We start from the raw sequence: 18,425 nt of genomic DNA, 5'->3' as shown, positions 1-18,425 counted from the left end.
TTCACCCTCTCCCTACTCCCTGCCCCGTCTCCTTCAACATGGGCTATGCTTCTCTCGCCCATTTGTATGGTTTTGCCAGAGCAATGCAAACATCGATTGACCACAATCTCAAAGTCCATTTTCCTTTCCTTCTAGCTCTATACCAGGCTTCCAACATCTAGAGACACAGTGAATGGAATTCTGATTGATGAGCTGACTACAACTGTGCCATCTGCCACTTGCCTCACTTCCCTTGTAGCTGAGGATGTCCACATGACCCAGGTGGTCACAAAAGGGCAGCCACAAACAAGTTGCCTGTTGACACATGGAACAAACATAGCAAGCTGCAGTCCCTGCCTGGTTCCTTCTGCTTGGACGACAGGCTAGGGGCCATAGGAGGCCCTGTGACTCTCTGGTACAAGCTAAACAGACCAAGGATAACTAAACAGGAAGATGGAAGCGGCCTGAGTTTTCCATGAACTTGAGTGGACAAATAAGCTCATCCTGGGTTAGACCCTGACACTGCCATATGAGGGAAGTCACTCCTGGCTTTCTTCTCTGTTGTGGAATTTTGCTAATGGCAGGTGACTACAGTTTCAACTGACACAGAGCCACGGGTGGGTATACCAGGTGAGCTGGTGACAGCCTGCACATGATCCATCTCTTCACAGACTGCTGTGGCAGCCCTGGCAGCCGAGCTTCAGAAAGGACAGCCAGATGGGTGCAAGGGTGTGGTTCAAGCACAGAAGTGCTCAGTAGTAGAGCAGGAGCTGAGTCCCCTGAGCTCCTACCACCTCAGAAGGGCCTAGGAGCAAAGGCCAGCCAGGTTACCAAGTGAGTCCATTTCTGGGGGTTGTTATCTTTGGGCTATGGCTCTACAAAGAGCCAACACCTTCTCACAACATATAAAGAAAGTCAACTGAATATTTAACACCCTAGTCTCCATTTAGAGATGGCAGCAGACCTGCTGATTGCAGGTGCACCTAACGGGTAAATGGACACAGATGATGGAGTTTCTTTCCCTTCCCTTAGTGCACCCATGAGGCTTCTCCAGGCTAGGAGATGCACCAGGATTGCAAGTCACTGAGGACAAGCTAGAAGCTGATCCAAACCACGATCAATTTGTCCATGAAAGTGGTTATGCCCCTGCTTTTCCTTCAAGTTGCTACTCACACCATCAGTTTTACCTCATTCAAGTGTCAACTCGTCCCATGTAACACAAACTATGACTTAAGAACAAGAAAATAAAAAGATGTTGACTTAGGATTAATTAGTTATTTGAACTCTGGTGAATCATCTACTGTAGTCAATGATCTACATTTTTATAAATTAGGAAAGAGGCAGGAGGGAAGAGAAAAGAGGGAGAGAGTCAAAGAGGAGAGGTGGGGAGAAAAAAGGGGGAAGAAGGAAGGACAGAGAAGGCTTGCTTCCCAGTAGATGCAGTGTTTCCCTGGCGGCAGGTTCAGATTTTGGCCTCCAAAGAGACTGGCTGCCTTTAGGTAAAATGCAGATAGTGATGTTGCCCGAGTGGGTTGTTGGAAAGCTCTGGGATCTGAGAAGTGGAAATGACCACAGATTGTCTGGATCAACAGCATCACACACTGCTCTACTGCATTCCCTGCCACAGTATGAGGACAGACCCTCTGCAGCTGACCCCACCTCTGCGGTCATGTACTCCCCAGAGGCCTAGATGGACAATGCAAATTCCTAGCCAAGGACCGGGCCTTCAGCCACGTGACTGCAATACCTGCATTCCAAACTGCAGGAGCTGGGTTGGATCCTCTGGCTTCTGATTCCAACTTCCTGCTAACAAAGACCTGGGGAGTCAGTGAGAATAGCTCAAGAGATTGGGTTCCCAGAGATTGTGCTCCCAGTCTCAGTCCCAGCTTCAGCCACTGTGGGAAAGACAGGGATGAGGGGAGCACTAGCCCTTTGTACTTGCCTCTGTTCCCCTCAGAATTTGGACCTCCTTCCCCTTGTTATTGCAACAAAGGTAAATGTCTATCAACTACCACAGTTTCACTGGCTCTTTGTAAGGGATTTTAAGTCTGTATCCCGAACCCTACAGAATTCTCCTTTGAATCTGTCTGCTGCCACCAAAAGCATGCCCAGGCTCTTAGTAATTGAGAGGCTGCACAGGATAGAGCAGAAGAAATTATCAGGGAGAGTCCACTCCTTAGTTCAGGGCAGTGGCCATGCACACAGCACACGATTCATTCCAAATCTCTTAGCCTCTAACTGCCTTTGTCTTTGTCTCAAAAATGGGGTTCATGTCAGGACTGACTTCAGGAAGGCACCCTGAGTGCCACTCATGGCAACGAGTAGGATACATTCCAGTATGGTCATTGTCATTCTATCTCAAGGAGTCCCATCTGGTCACAAGCAGAACCTCAGAGGGGAGGAGCACAGGCCAGCCAGCTAACAAATCACCCAGGAAGCAGGGATAGCACTGGCGTTCTCTGTAGCAATGCTGGTCCACGAGGGCTGGCCCAGGATCCCCGCTTTATCTGGTCCAGATAAACAGATGGACTCATTCAGCACTCAGGCCTGTACCACCACAGCCAGATTTTATGAGCATATGCTGCATCTGTGATTCGTACTTAAAGCATCAAGCTGAATATAGATGCTACCCATGATTTTGGATGCACACACGTTATTACACTAAAACATTTTCCAAATTGGTTTAGCACTGTTTGCCAACGTCATAATACCTCTTCCTATAATGCAACAATGGGCTCAGTTTTCAAGCAATGCTCAGGGTTCCATGGTCTTCTCTGTGTCTCTAACATCAATGTCTGCTGACAAGCTCTGCCCTCCAAAGGCCGTTTTTGAGATCTCAGCAGCAATGGCTTTGCCCTGATCTAGAAGGTCCCATTGGACTTAAATTCCAAAGCTTCAACTACTGCCATTAGTACTACCTATAGTACTCCAGCTGTCCTGGGAAGCCACTCTCCATATCTGCTTTCAAGGCAGGGTGGACAGACAACAGAAAGAGGCAAAGCTTCCTCATTGGGCCTCAAATGGGCTGTTGGAATACCTTTCCTGGGCTTAGAGATTGCTCCTCCATCTACATTTTTTTCTAAAGATTTATTGATTTCATTACAAAGTCAGATATACAGAGAGGAGGAGAGACAGAGAGGAAGATCTTCCATCCGATGATTTACTCCCCAAGTGAGTCGCAATGGCCGGTGCGCGCCGATTCGAAGCCAGGAACCAGGAACCTCCTCCAGGTCTCCCACGCGGGTGCAGTGTCCCAATGCATTGGGCCATCCTCCACTGCTTTCCCAGGCCACAGGGAAGGAGCTGGATGGGAAGTGGAGCTGCTGGGACATGAACCGGCGCCTGTATGGGATCCCGGGGCGTTCAAGGTGAGGACCTTAGCCGCTAAGCCACGCCGCCGGGCCCCTCCATCTACATTTTTAACAAATACTTCTACAGGGCTCTCCCTACCCAGGTAATAGGCAGGAAGAATGTGTCTTTCATCTCTGTGGCCTGTGATTTTGCTTAGTTTGCTGAATTTCTAAATGAAGTTGACGTGAGGATCACAGGGCACTTGCAAGAAGGTGTTCTACGCAGGTGTGGCTGAATCATTTTCCCAGGATAGAGCTGGGGCAGCCACAGAGACGCTGTGCAGCAAACAAGGGCATGCCAGTCCTTCTACCATGAAGCCTTCAAGGCATCAGGGAGCAGCTGCCCATGGTCATCCCACCATACCCAGACACATACAACCCCAGCAGAGCTGAGATGCTGTGAGGAGCCATGTGGTCACCTGGGATGGAGTACAGCCAGCTCTGGCACTCTCATCACTGAAGGCTGAGACAGGTTTTGGCCAGCAGTACCTGAGAACAGCACCACCTGCTGCCTGCAGTGACTGAGAACAGCACCACCTCCTCAAGCCACATTCTCTGGACTTTCACATGCCTGGAATTCTCATTCAATTCTTATCTTCCCATGACCGATGCTCTAATTATGCTCCAGCTAGGAGACAAAGCCCTACCACCAATACTGTTATCTCATTCTTGGCAATTTGTTCTCAGTCACAGAAGGCCATGCTTTCCAGATTGGGCATATGTGGAGGCCAAATGTTCTATGCATACCATGTCTCCCTTCAAGAAAAATCTTAACCTTTCTTCCCTATAACGGAATAAGCCAGCAGAACTTCTAGAACAACTCTGGCCTCGGTCCTCCTGCTTCTCCCAGAAGTGTTTGTCCACTGTCTGGTCACCTAAGATTTTTTGAACACTCCCCCCTACCAATGGTACAGCTTGCACGCACAGGGGACCAGCCCAATGGCATCTGTCCATGGGCAGCCATGGCTCTTCTCTCTGACAGCAGCTTCTTTTCCCATCCCTCAACACCATTGTTCCCACATCGGCTGCCAAACCTTTCGGGTTGGTGGAATAGTAAAAAGCTTTGAGGCAAATTACAACCACAACAGCTGTGTTTACTAAGAGTTACAAGTGAACTCATCCCAGAACTATGAGAGTGGTGGGGCAGTGGTTCTGGAAATTTGGAGAAGCACCCCACCCCCAGGCTGTCTTGCTGGCTGCCTGCCTTTCCTGTTTCCCAAGCTAGTCCTGGCTTCCACAGCAGATTCCCTGTTGAGCATCAGGAGCCAGTTTCCACTTACTGCACTGACAGATTTTTCTTCTCCTAGCTGCAAGGATTTGCACTTAGCCACTGGGAGAGCTGCTGTTCACTTCTGGGGTGGACAACTGGCCAGTGAGCTAGTGGCTTTCTCTAGGGACACACATACACTGCCCACCTCCAAAATCCTCAAACATTTCTGTAACTCCTTGTCGTTTGAGACAAAGGTCAAGATTCTACCACATTCACAATTTAAACCTTTGCAGCATGCCTGTCTTCTTCAAAGGGTAAATGTCACAGTGAAAAGGAAGATATCAAGCCGGCAGTCACACCTTAAGGTGGATGGTTTTGTCTCTGTTTCTAAGGCTTGGTTGTATTACCTATAAAACTAGCATATACTTCATGAGGCAATAAGGAACGGTCTGGTAACATTGAAAGTTCATTGAAAATGTTACTTTTTCTAAGGACACACCTGGGAAAAGTTATTGCACTTTGTTTTAGTTCATTGCACCTTGCATGGATTAATGTAGATGACAGGCCATTACCCTTGAAATCAGGGCCAGGCCCTAGGCGAGGACAGGTCATGCTGCTCGTCACTTATATCGGGCAGCCATGGCTTTCCAATTATAAGGACAAATTGGCAGAGGAAGCCAGGGCCCAGAGCACAGGATGGGGTAAACAGGAACACAGCATATATCTTCTACAGCAAGGGGTGGATGCTTGCTACACATAAGTTGAACATTATGCCATAATGTTTCCTCATCTGGGGACTATAGTGGCTACCAGCCATGCTCTCCCCTGTGTGCCTGGCCGGAGCGCTTGCTGACCATCCACATTTCCAGGCACCTGTGCCGGAGATTCTGACTGAATCAGGGCTCTGGTTGGGTCACATGCTCTCAGCAGTACTTACAATCAGACTAGCTTCTTCATACCAACCTAGGCTCTAAACATGAACTTAAGCTTTGCCTCTACTTTTCTATTGTAATCCAGGATGCATCATCTCAGCCAAAGCCCCACACATCAGTGCTGTTCCAGGAAGATCCTGAGGCTTCCTGCCTGGCTTCACAGCCAAGCAATGCTTGAAACTGCTTCCATGAAAAGCTCTATCAGTTGTGCTCATTTCACTATCAGGTAGGGGAAAGTCTGCATTCTACAACAGAGAAGCAGTAAACCAACAGGCTGGACTGCTAGGCCTTGAAAGAAAACTCAGCTCCAATGACAAGGTCAGTGTGGCAGAGGATGCCACAGCAGTGCATGTCAGAGCCTGGCTGCTTGGCTCTTGCTGTGGGTTCTGTGGAGAAGAAAAGCCTTCACCCTCACACACAGATGCCAAGGAACCTGTGGCTTCTGCTGGAAGTCCATGCCAAGAAAGGGGCCATGGTGTTCCTTCCCACCCACCCACCTGGATGCCTCAACATTACACAGACTCCCACAAATGCCATCGAAGGGATACCTGGCCTAAAAAAAACCATGCAAATCTTCAATCCATTCCAAGTCTCTTTGCTAACTTCACTCATATTCTAAGGAATCCTTCTCAAAGAATCCAGGCAGACTGACCCATACCATGTTCTGCCAGTGTGCGGATCTCATTGGGTACAAAGAGGTCATGGAGATCAGAGAAAGAGGCTCCATGACTGCCACCCTTGGAGTGATGCACAACCTTTATGTGGGGGCAGACACCACTTGGCTCCTGAACATCTTGGGTACAGAGGGACTCAGAGTTCAGTGTGTTATACCATCCATGTTTTTGATGTTGGGATTCTAGCTTTTCAGGTGAAACTTCCCAAGTGGCAAATTCTCCAATTTAGAAACATCTTGCTGGGCATACATACATATCTGTGAGGTAGACTGAGCCCAAGGGGTCTGAGACTGTTTCCATGATCTTGAGAACAGGGTTGTGTCCCACCATCAGTATACGTGAACAACTATTATCTTGATGCTGCAAGCCCATAGACAAGAATGCCCTCCTGTCCCCTTTGCCAACCACATACTTCAAACAACATCTAGGTTGCCAGGGGACTTAGAACACACACACTCAGATGTGCCCTGGCACTGGTAGAGTGTCTCAGAAGCCCTGCCGCCATCTCTTCTGCCAACAACAGCTTTGCAGGAGGCTTTATTTGTCCCGGCAGGGCATTGATATTTCTAGAAATCTCAGCCAGTTTCACGACAGCCTATCTGGTACCCCACTGTGGGCCATGCGCAGGAAGTCCGAGTGTTTGGCACCCCTTCACTGTCCCTGCCCTCTCACTACATCAAAACTTCTTGCTGCTTTGACCAGTCATTTTTTTCTTCTTTGAATACAGTTTTACAAAGCAGGTCCTGAGTCTCCCCATCTCCGACTCCTGCAATCTACTTTTGCTAGTAATCCTAGTAGCAACATGACACCACAAAAATCTTCATGAGTATCAGGCATCACTTTCAACTTACATTTGATGATCTTGTTATCGTCCTAAGAATCCCGTTATTTTGCTCTAGACTAAGAATGGCCACCCATTATACAGATGTGAAAACAGAGGCCCCGGGAGCACAAGACGCTTCCACAACATCACACAGCTACTCAGCACAGAGGCAGGATTGAAAACAGTTAGCCAAGTCTCTGGATGGACTCACTGCTACAGAAAGAGGAAGGGGACCACCACTGAACTCATTACTGGGAAGTGGAACAAAGCTGGGCGAGCAGGAAGTATCAGCCCCTTTGTTCTCTGTTACGCTTCAGCTGTAAGTCCATGAGCAACTACTGGCAGTGCCCCGCACTGTTGGCCTACATAAACTCACTCCTGATGCATCCCTTCAACTTCCCCTAAGTACCAGGACGCTCAGTCTCAGCAATTCCAACTTTTCCTCAGGCAGTTTTGTTGTAGGGACGCTGGGCCTCTCCTGGCCCAATTTTCCTCTCCTTCCTGTCTGGCTCTGCCCTATTTGCGATGGCCCATAACATTGTTTTGAAAGCTGCCTCCTTCCTTGCTCTTGTACTTGACAGAATTAGAGAAGGCTGAGGAGGAGTTTGGGTTATGGAATCACAGAACTCTCTAGACTTACACAAAAGAACATCCAGTCTTCTGCCTCATTGTATACAAAACAGAAGCGAGAGCCTGAGGGCAGGTGACTGTCAGGGACAGGCGGCTGGTGCCAGGTGCAGCTCAAATGAGAAACCTCTGCATGGGCTGTTGTACCCAGGGCTCCTGCAAAGGCTCCGGATGGTCCCCAGACAGCACCTCTGTGCTCCGACTGTGCAACAGAGAGGAGGTGTCCTCTCTGCCAATCCCTAAATAAACCTCAGTAAGGTTATGATGATCACAGAAAGCCGGCTGAACCAGGGAGCAATCCACCAGACAAGGAGGCAAGCCAAGGATGCCCGAGTCCCAAGTTCCCTCCCACCCCTTTCAAACACTAACTGGCTCTCTGGATGCTGTACAGGGTTTGCTCAGTCAGCAAGCAGCCTACACTATCTTTGAAAAAACCCTAAAGACCTCCTGGGTCACGGCCCTCCGAATATTAAAAGGCCAGTGATTCATTTCTCATGTTTCCCTTCGCTCTTGAGTTTTTCCACTATTCCTCTTGCCTGCCCCAAGCTCATACTTGAATTTGGGGAAAGAAGAAGCTCCACTCTGTCTTGTGCCAGGCATGAAGTTGGTTCAGGTGACTGCAGCTTGGTAAGTGGCTGACCTGGGCTGAAGTTGGTGGAGGGGGTACAGAGCTGTTCACCGCCTTCTCTTTCCCATTCCACCGTATTCTGCCCCTGGCAAAGGCCAAGCGACTCTACAAGGTCTTTTCTCATTGACTTTTGTCCCGAGGAAAATGAATTAGAACACGTCATCTATCTCCTAAGGCTCTTCAAGCTTGAACCAAAGTCAAGAGCTATCTGTGATTACATCTGACTTTCAGCAACTCCAGCGAAATGGGAGTCTGACTTTATTGTACCAAAATACACACCAAGGAGACATAAGGTAGATTTTAATTTATCTGGTTCATCTCTGCATTATCTGAGAAGAAAAAAAATGCCTGGCTAAGTAGATTAAACAAAAAAACAGGCTGACAAGGTTTAACCTACTCATGAAAATGTGTGCTTCTCCAGGATTTTAGTGCATTCCTTAATTACAAAGGTCTTTGGCAGTTCATTAAAACAATGCATTTAAAAGCAGTTAATTCCTACTATGAAATAAAACAGCATTGCTCCAAATGACTTCCATTTCCAATTTTGAATTAATTTAAACTAAGTCCAAATCAACTAAATTAGCGAGTGAGATAATTACAGGTTTCAGATGGGATTTGTCTTCGAGGTCACCTAAGTCTAGAGACTACCAAGGTTTATTTTTGGTTGTTCAGAGCATTTAACCCTCTTTTCCTGTATACTATTTTCGAAAATAATTCAAATATATGCCCTAAATAAATCCTAGCCACTCTGGCGGGGCAGAGCCCTTCCTCTGTCACCTCCCCTTAACTCCTGGGGCTCCAGAACATGTGGGTGACTGCTTACTGATCTCATCGAGAGGTGGGTAATTCTGTAAAGGGCCACATAACAAATATTTCAAACTTGGTGGGATATATAAGGTCTTTGCTATATATGCTTTCATCAGCTATGTTTTTAAAATGACTTTCAAAATGTAAAAACCATCTGAGCTTGCAAGCTGTACACACTGGCCAAAGGCTAGATTTCTAGGGGCTGCTGTTTGCCAGATCCTGTTTATTATTTTTTTCCCAACAGTTCTATTGAGTCCACAGACTTATAACAGAATTCACATTTTTAAAAGCATACAATGTTATGATACCTGACAATTGTATAGTCCATGAAACAGTCACCACACCCCAGTGAGCAGGCTCCTCTCTCCCACTTGATGCTGCCCTACCAATCTGCTTTTGTCCACCTGGATTAGCCTGCATTTTCTGGAGTTTTTGAAAAGTTTATGGAAAAACAGAACTAAAAGATAATTGTATTTTGGTGTTTAAAAAAACCTGAAATTCATGCATTTTTCTATTTTTTCATAAATTTTTCATGTACCCTTCTTGTGCATGGATTTCTTTTAAAAGATGTCCTATTTATTTGTTTCCATCTGCTTGAAAAATAGAGTGGGGATGGTGGTACATCAAGCTTATCCACCACTGGCATCCCATAATGGTGCTGGCTTAGTTACAGACTGCTCCACTTTCCATCCAGTTGTCTGTTTACAGCCTGGGAAAGCAGCAGAGGATGGCCAAAGTCCTTGGGACCCATGTGGGAGACCCAGAAGAAGCTCTTGGCTCGCAGCTTAGGATCAACTCAGCTCTGGCTGTTGCAGCTATTTAAGGAGTAAACCAGTAGATAGACAACCTCTCTAACTCTCCTCTAAGATTTGCCTTTAAATGAAAATAAATAAATCTTAAAAAAAATGTAGAGTGAATTTAAGAGTGATCAACCACCTGCATCTGCTGTGCTTCCCCAAATTCCTGCAACATAGCAGCACAATCAGTAATTGCAAAAACATGGAAACAACCAAAATGCCCATCAACAGAGGATTGGATAAGAAAGCTATGGTTCATCTACTCCATGGAATACTACTCAGCTATTAAAAAAAACAAAATGCAGTTCTTTGTGGCCAAATGGGCCAAACTCGAAACCATAATGCTAAGGGAAATGAGCCAATCCCAAAAGGTTAAATATCACATGTTTGCCTTAATTAAGATGATATGATGTTATGTATAACATGTTATGTTATGAATGTTATATGTTGTGTATAAACTAAAATTGAAGTGTAGGTGAGGTGGTCACAGAAGGTGGCTGGGAACTCACATTTACTTTTAACATATTGGTTACTCATTACTATGTCAATTAATCCCATAATGATGTAAATTTTTGCTGATGGTATGTTGGAGCTTTCAATTGACTGGGATGATACTCTGCTGGCTCTGTCTTCAGACCAGAGAGGGTATACCTAAGAAGCCGTCGAACTTGACTGGACAATAAGATGCTGGACTCTATGTTTGGTATACGCTTGCAATGGGGGAATCTCAACTGAACTTGAGCTGTGGTTATGCAACAAGGTGGAGGAATCCACCATGGTGGGAGGGTTTGGGGAGGGGTGGGGAGAACCCAAGTACCTATGTAACTGTGTCACATAATACAATGTAATTAATGAAGTAAAAATAATAAATAATTTAAAAAAAATTCCTGCAACAACCAGGGCAAGGGCAGGTTCAAGTAAGGGGTTTGCGACACCAAATGGGTCTCCCACATGGGTGTCAGGGGCCCAAGCACTTGAGCCATTACTTACATGCTGCCTCCTAGGACTGTATTAGCAAGAAGCTGGATCAGATTCAGAGAAGCCAGGACTTGATCTGCATTCTTCCATGTGATGCCAGAACCCTAAGCATTCATGGCTTAATTCATTCCATTTTCTCCAAATTTGATCAAGTACCCTCAAACACAGAATCAAACAAGTATGTACCCTCCATTACTTTGAGGTTACCATATTGTGGTTGTATCCATCAATAAGTGATGCCTCTGAGCATCAAGACCTTCCTTTACACAAGCAGGAAAGCTGGGGTTGCCTGCCCCAAACCTCACAGATGACAGCAGAGTTGGCCCAGAGACAGGCCTCTCACCTCCCTGCACACCATCCTCCTTCCCATGCCGTCTCGCTGCCAATCACACCAGGAGCTTCCGAAGACTCAATGAGCCCCTGTGTGGTCTGTGGAAGGCACGTAAGTATAGTTCCCTTCCTTTTCCTTCTAAACTCTTTCCTTTTCACTCTGGGATCCCAAAGGAACAGCCCCATGTTTCCACCCACAACCAGCAGCACTCCACTTTGTATTGCAGCCCCCTCAAACACATCAGTGTTTTTAAGCTGAATCCAGATGTGATGCACCAGTCATCACATAGCTATGTTAGCATGGTCAGGCAATTTGGGTGAAGACAATTGGTATGATTCCTGTAGCTCATGTCCCATTAGTGAGGTGAAGGGACAATGAAAGATAAACTCAAGTGTGAGTGAAAATGAGAATGACAAAGTGCTCTAATAAGCATCGGGTCATCTGGTGAGGGGACAGGGTAGCCCTAGGGGGCTTGGTGAGGCTAAGGAGGCAGCAGCCACTGCAAGGGCCTGTCTGGGCCATCTGCCCCCACCTCATAACCCTAAGCAGGAGGGTGGGGTGCATACAAGTGACTGTGGCCACAACTCAGGAGCTAGAGAGAACAGTAGAGCCACGTCAGATGTGGACAGTTTGTAGTCATGCCAAACCACACTGACAAGGTTCACTTTCACAGTCTATGTGCCATGTTCTACCTTTAAAACAAAGCCACCAGAGTTCTGAGCTGAGGTGTACTACAGTCCAATTTCCACTTTCACCAAGATCACTCTGGCTGATGCTTGAACACCACAAACTCCTTGAGGTCTACATCAAAAGGAGCTTTTCAAGTTCACTGGAGACTGGCCAACATTGTTTGTTGCCAGGCTGGCTGGGGCAAGTCCTGCACTGGGCTATGGAGCCAGGAACTATGTGTGTTACTCAGATAAGCTGTATTTTACTCTGCAGAACTGGCTACACAGCTACTCTGTGCTGACTCGGCTAGCATGGCGAGTAGCCACACCTCATGCCTCCATGTGTACTTGGCCAGCAACTTCAGCATCAGTTGGGTACTTGCAAAAAGGCAGGGCCACAGCACTCCTGCAGAAGGGCTGGGGCAGAATCTGTATTTAGTGATTCCAAGTGACGTCCATGCACTATTGAAACTGAGAGGCCCTCAGCCACCTGGCAGGTGCTACACACTCATTTCACAGGCTAGGAACCTAAGGTTCTGAATGGCAAGGAGCTCTGAATGGCGGTCTCTTGGGTTAAGCAGAGAGCTTGGAACTTGGGATTCAGTTGCTAGCAATCCTGTGTGATGTTAAGGGGCCTAGGCACAGGAATTCATCTGCTGGGGCCTTCAGGTTTTTGGAATTGATAGCAAAGTCTGGAGTGTTAACAGAATCAAGCAAGACCACTGCAGACACCTCAGTTAAGAGGTTTAAAGCGAAGCCTGGTCCCCCTTGGCCTCCATAGCAGGCAGCGTTTCTCAAGGCCTGGGGAATGCAGTAACATTTGTAGAGCTTAGTGGGGACCCCTGATAGGAATACAAGGAAGAGCAAGTACTTAGTTACAGAGAGTGAAAGTGACATATCTAACTAGGGAAGGAAAACACCTGGGAACTCCAACTACTTCCTCCCCTCCAAGCTGCAAGGTTGCACCCTTCCATGTTTTGCTTCCTGTCAAGCCCCTCAAGAGCGCTCCTTCTTCTCCCAAGGTGGTGCCTCTCGCTGTGGGAGCTGCATCACTTTCTCAAAGTGCCTTTGTCCTCATCATTGGACACCTGAAGGACCTACAACTGGCTCATTCTCATCGTTCCTCTGTTTCTCAGCACTAAGAATCTGATTGATCAACCTGACATTGAGCCAGAATCACGGCTCCACCCACCAGTAAGCTGGCCTGCCTGGAGTCATGACACAATCTGTCTTTGGATCAAACTGAATCATGACCCCATTCACCAATAAACTGGCCTACCTGGGGTCAGAAGGCAATCCCTGGTCCAATTTTCCAAGGTTGGAGGGAAGCACATGGTAGGTGAGAAGCTTCCCTAAAAAGGGTGGGGCAGAGGGGAGGAGCTGAAACACAGCATACATCTTTAGTTTCAGCGAGTCTAAGGATCAAGATGGGTCTTCCAGAACCATCTGATCTAAACCACGCCCCACTTCCACCAGCTCCAGCAGCAGCCATGACCCTCCAGGGGTTGACAGGTGTTGCTTCCCAAAGACCTCTGAGGCAAAAGATGTTTGGGAAACATCTGCTGCTAGGCCAGGCCCACTGGTTTGCAGTTCTGGACATGTGACTGAGCTAACATCTCACTCAGCAGCTACATCCGTTATTCCTGTGCATTCACTAGACTCTGAAATGGGAATGTTTGAATACCGTGCTGTGTTCCAAAGATGGAGATGACATTGTGAATTTGTGTGAAAATGTGTTACAGTTGTTTTCTTCCACTCTGAATCTTTCCTAACATACAACAGCAGCATGATAGAATAAAACTGACATGACACCCCAATTCTCAATATTCAGACAGACATGAACACAGAATCACTGCCCCTGAGCCGTTTGTAAACCTCAGGTGATTTGCAAGATTCAGAAGGTGAGTTCACCTGCTAAGTTTCTACACCTCAAAACACAATGACTTCCACATCACATCCAGAGCTGCTGGAGCAAGAGACCTGTCACTTCTGAGGTTTGGCCTGCCACCCAGGATGTCATCCTGTTAGTGGAAGTATTCATTTACACAAATCATGTATCCAAATTTCTTAGAACTAATGTATTGTGGTTTTTTTTTTTTTTTTTTTGTCTTCCCCTTCCTAGATACAGAAATGTTGCTAGAAGTACCTGGGAGGTGGCTACACTTGGATCCAATCAGGAGTGATACAAGTTCATGGTCAAGCTCATGCTGACATGCAGGCTGTTTGCTTCAAGCAGGGGCAGAGGCAAGAAGGCAATTGTAGCTTTTCTTGAAGAGCTCAGGTCTGCCTAGAGCCACTCATGTCACAACCAAGCTAAGAATGAGTACATCCCAATATGCCCATTCTCAGTTGAGTTTGGCTAAAAGTATGCTGAAAAATGTGTTGTCAACACAGGCCACAGAGCTACAAGGTAATCCAGGATGCATAAATTCATGGCAACATTGGAAAGAGCCAACATTCATCTAGATGCATTTGATTTCATTTCAGAGCTCAAAGTGTCCAATCATCCACCTAGGAAATAAATGATTCATTAGCATGAGTTTCTCACACTTGGCCCAACTGACACCTTGTGTTAGAGGAACCGGCCTATATACAGTAGGATGCTGATTGCATTGCTGGCTTCTATCCACTAGATACTGGTAGTATGCTGCCCAGACATGACAAAACAGTTTCCAGGCACTGACAAAATGTCCCTTGGGGGAGGGGAGTAAAACTGCACCAAATGAAAACATAATTTGGGCTGTTTATAACAAAGACAGCTATCTGGAATTCCTTGAGCTTCCCCCAAAACAGGCTGATTCCCCTTTATCATGGCCAGCACTGTGGATCTGAAGGGTGATCACAGTTTTTCCTAATCTGAACATGGGCAGGCACAGAAGCAATTTAGTTCTCTGCTCTCTGCTTCACTGTGCACCCTCTCGCTTGTAGAACTTCTAGCTTTCTCCAAGGGCACACCCAACCTGAGAACACCACTCATGATCATTCTGGCAAGTGACTAAAGTTCTTAAATTCAGTAACAAGGATGTTTCTGAAGTCCCCGAGATACGTTCTATAAAAAACACTTTCCCCCAGGGCCTAGTGGCTAAAGTTCTTGCTTTGCATACACCAGGATCCCATATGGGCACCAGTTCATATTCTGGCAGCCCTGCCTTCCATCCAGCAACCTGCTTGTGGCCTGGGAAAGCAGTCGAGAGCAGCCCAAAGACCCTGCATCCACGTGGGAGACCTGGAAGAGGTTATGGATCAGTGCAGCTCTGACCATTGCAGCCACTTGGGGAGTGATTCAATGACGGAAGATCCTTCTTTCTGTATCTCCTAGTCTCTGTATACCTGACTTTGCAATAAAAATAAATCTTAAAAATTTTTTTTCTTCCAAAAGTAAAAGCTAGGTCTTGTGCTTACTGATGCAGATGATTTGTATTACCTGTCAATAGGCCACACCCAAGCTGGCTCCTTTCCCATTACCCTTTCCCCAAGTGCGCTCTGGAAATCATGCCAGGCAGGTGAAAGTTCCTACTGGGGGCTCAGGAGCCCAGTGCTTAGGGAAGATCTGGTTCCCTCTCAGCCAAGAGCATGGCTTCATTCCTGAACACTGTGAGCAAACAGCACACTGTCAGCCTTGGGGAACACTTCCCTCTGCAGGTTAGGTGAGCATCCATCACAGTGGGGGCCTGGTTAGCCCCTAGGAATGGGAGCTGTCCACTAATACAGATCATTTTCTGGAAGGCGGAAGAGTAGATTCATTCAGCAAAGGTCTCTCTGTATAGCTCAGCTCCTGGGGGCTCTCAACTTGCAGGGGCAGTTGCAGTTGACTCTTGATAACAGAGGGGACTTCATTGCAAGATCCCCTGTGGACACCACAGCCTTCAGGTGAACCAAGTCCCTTTACATAAAATAGCATAAATTGGGCCCAGTGATAGCCTAGTGGCTAAAGTCCTTGCCTTGCATGTGCCAGGATCCCATCGGGTGCTGGTTCATACCTTGGCTGCTTCACTTCCCATCCAATTCTCTTCTTTTGGCTTGGGAAAGCAGCAGAGGACAGCCAAAAGCCTTGGGACCCTGCACCCACATGGGAGGCCTGGAAGAAGCTCCTGATTCCTGGCTTCAAATTGGCTCAGCACTGGAAGCTGTGTTCACTTGGGAAGTGAACCACTGGTTGGAAGCTCTTTCTCACTGCATCTCCTTCTCTCTGTAAATCTGTCTTTCCAATAAAAGTAAATAAATCTTTAAAATTAAATAGAATATTTGCATATCAAGCTGAACACATTCTCCTGTATGCCTGAAGTCATTCATAGCTATTAAAAATTCTCAATAAAATGCACATGCTGTATACATGACAGTTATACTCTATTGTTGAGGGAATGACAAAGAAAACCACTCTGGACTTGTCCAGCATTAGATGCAACTGTTTTTGCAAATTTTTCCAGTTGCGGTTAGTTAAATCCACGAATGTAGAATTCAAAGAAACCACACAAGACATGAAAGATGTCGCAGCACTCACTTCTGACATGCAAAGAGCACAGGGAAGGGCTGTTTGCACACTGTGTGGATGAGCAAATGCAGCCACAGTGTAACATCCAAATGCTGAGCTGCCAAATCCTCCAACATTCTTGTTTACTGCTAAGCAGATCCCATTAAGCCCCGGGCACTTTGCTTGATTACTCCCTGGATCAAAGTTAAATTAAATTACCCAACAAGCTTCTTGGGGAAAGAGAGTGGGGTGGGGTGGGGGGGAGAGAGAGAGAGAGAGAGAGAGAGAGAGAGACAGACAGACAGACAGACAGACAGACAGAAGCACACAGACTGACTCACCTTCCAGAAGCTATCCACTTTGCCATACACGAGGGACTGGTTCTGCCTTTTGATTTCATTAATGTGGTGGATGTCACTGGAGTTGAGGTGTTGTTCGACCACAAAGCCCAGAAAGCTGTTGTCGGGGGTATGAGCTGGGGTGGGAAGGAAAGGACACACTAGTTAGGCTTCAATCACCGAGCAGCAGCAATGACATGAGAAATTTACAATAGTCATCTCGCACGCACCTGCTCGTTTTCCTTGGCCCCTGCTCTTGCTTAGAAGTAGCAGGGATTGCCTACCCAACACAACTTTCCCATGAATAATGCTCTCCATGATGGATTAACCTGAACCAAACTCTGTTCTTTTTAGGAGAAAATCCTCTTTTAAAATCATGAAGCTGTGTCTTTCCCATCCTGTCTTGCTCTGTGCTGGGTCACTAAGTACTGGTAGACAGGGTGCTATCCAGATGCCTCGAGTGAATGGCCAGAACTCCAGACAGACCAGGCTAACTCAGTGGTTCTGAACAGTAGTGGGTACCCCATAGTTTGGTCTGCCTTCAGCTGCATCCACCACCCAGGCTGGGAAAAAGGTTTGGGGGTGGGGAGAAAGCAGGCACCATTCACCCAAAATTCCACCTCTTCTAAGAATAACCCACTGATAAATCACATAGAGCCAAGGGATGCATGCAGATGTTTGGGTCAAAAGCAGAGTAATGTAGCTGTCCAAGCTTGTGTAGGGAGAGCCTGTGTGCTTTCACAGTGATGAAATAGCCTAATGATACATCTCTGGGGACCCGCTGCTTTCATTTATTAAGCCATGCATGACTGTCATGACACAGCTACACTGAACAAACGCTCACAATGAAGACGGAATAAAGGGGAAAGCTAACTGGAACTATAAACCCTCTTAAATGCCAAACACTGCAAAGGAACGGCAGCCACAGGGTGGACCATGCTGGAAAGGAAAAGGGCTTTCTCTGTTCTCTGTCATCATGGGTTTTGCAATTTCCTTACTTTAACACTTACGCAAAGAAAAAGCAATTGCAGGCCCTCCCCCCACATTTGCAACTTCCACCTCTACTTGGAAAAGAAATTTCACCAGCAAGTGACAGAGAACAATTTCCTCTTGATAAGTAGAGATCTTCCTCTTCTCTTCCTTTACTCTGTCCAGAGAAATCTCCATTGAACAGGAGATGGCCTGGTGGAGGCGACATGTGGCCAATATTAAATAAAGCAACCACTCTGCTTGGCTCTGACCTGAATCGAACAGCTATAAATAACACAAAACCAAATTCCTCCTGGTAATCGAGATACCCGCCAGCTTCCATAGAATCCATATACTACAACTCCACCTACATCAACTCAAGGCGTTGTCAACAAACCAGAGATGTGGGCCTCTGCATTGTCTTTCAGTTTTCTCAGTGCTGAAGGAGTCACAGGAGCCCGGGTGTAGTGCATTAAGCCACTTCCTGGAATGCCAGCACCCCTAACAGTGTCACTTCTAGTCTCAGCTCCTTTACCTCCCACCTCCCATCCTGCTCTCCACTAAGCTGACTGAAAAAGCAGTGGAAGATGGCCACGTGGAAGCCCTTGATGGGTTCTAAACTCCCAGCTTTGGTGTGTCCCTGCCCCAGCCATTGTGGCCACTCTGGAAGGAAGTAGTGGATGGAGGATCTCTCGCTCCGTTGCTGTCTGTCTCTCTGTAATTCAGCCTTTTAAATAAATAAATCTTAAAAGAAAATGAGCGGACTATTCACCCAGCAGGTAAGATGCTCGTATCCCACGTTCCTGGTGTCTGGGAAGTTGGATTCCTGAGTCCAGCTCAGAT

General features: G+C 46.8%; 1 protein-coding gene across 5 annotated transcripts in view; it reads right to left on the bottom strand.

Annotated features, from left to right (window-relative positions):
* Positions 1 to 18,425, bottom strand: part of MGAT5 (alpha-1,6-mannosylglycoprotein 6-beta-N-acetylglucosaminyltransferase) — a 340,039-nt gene that overhangs the window by 61,795 nt on the left and 259,819 nt on the right. For all 5 annotated transcript variants that reach the window (XM_058664413.1, XM_058664415.1, XM_058664414.1 and 2 more), the window contains one exon: positions 16,617 to 16,750. In XM_058664413.1, the coding sequence (XP_058520396.1) occupies positions 16,617 to 16,750 (134 nt within the window). The remainder of the gene's footprint in view (positions 1 to 16,616; positions 16,751 to 18,425) is intronic.

Source organism: Ochotona princeps, chromosome 5 (genome assembly GCF_030435755.1).
Source record: "Ochotona princeps isolate mOchPri1 chromosome 5, mOchPri1.hap1, whole genome shotgun sequence".
Lineage (NCBI taxonomy): Eukaryota > Metazoa > Chordata > Mammalia > Lagomorpha > Ochotonidae > Ochotona > Ochotona princeps.
This window is presented reverse-complemented; position numbering and strand designations above follow the sequence as displayed.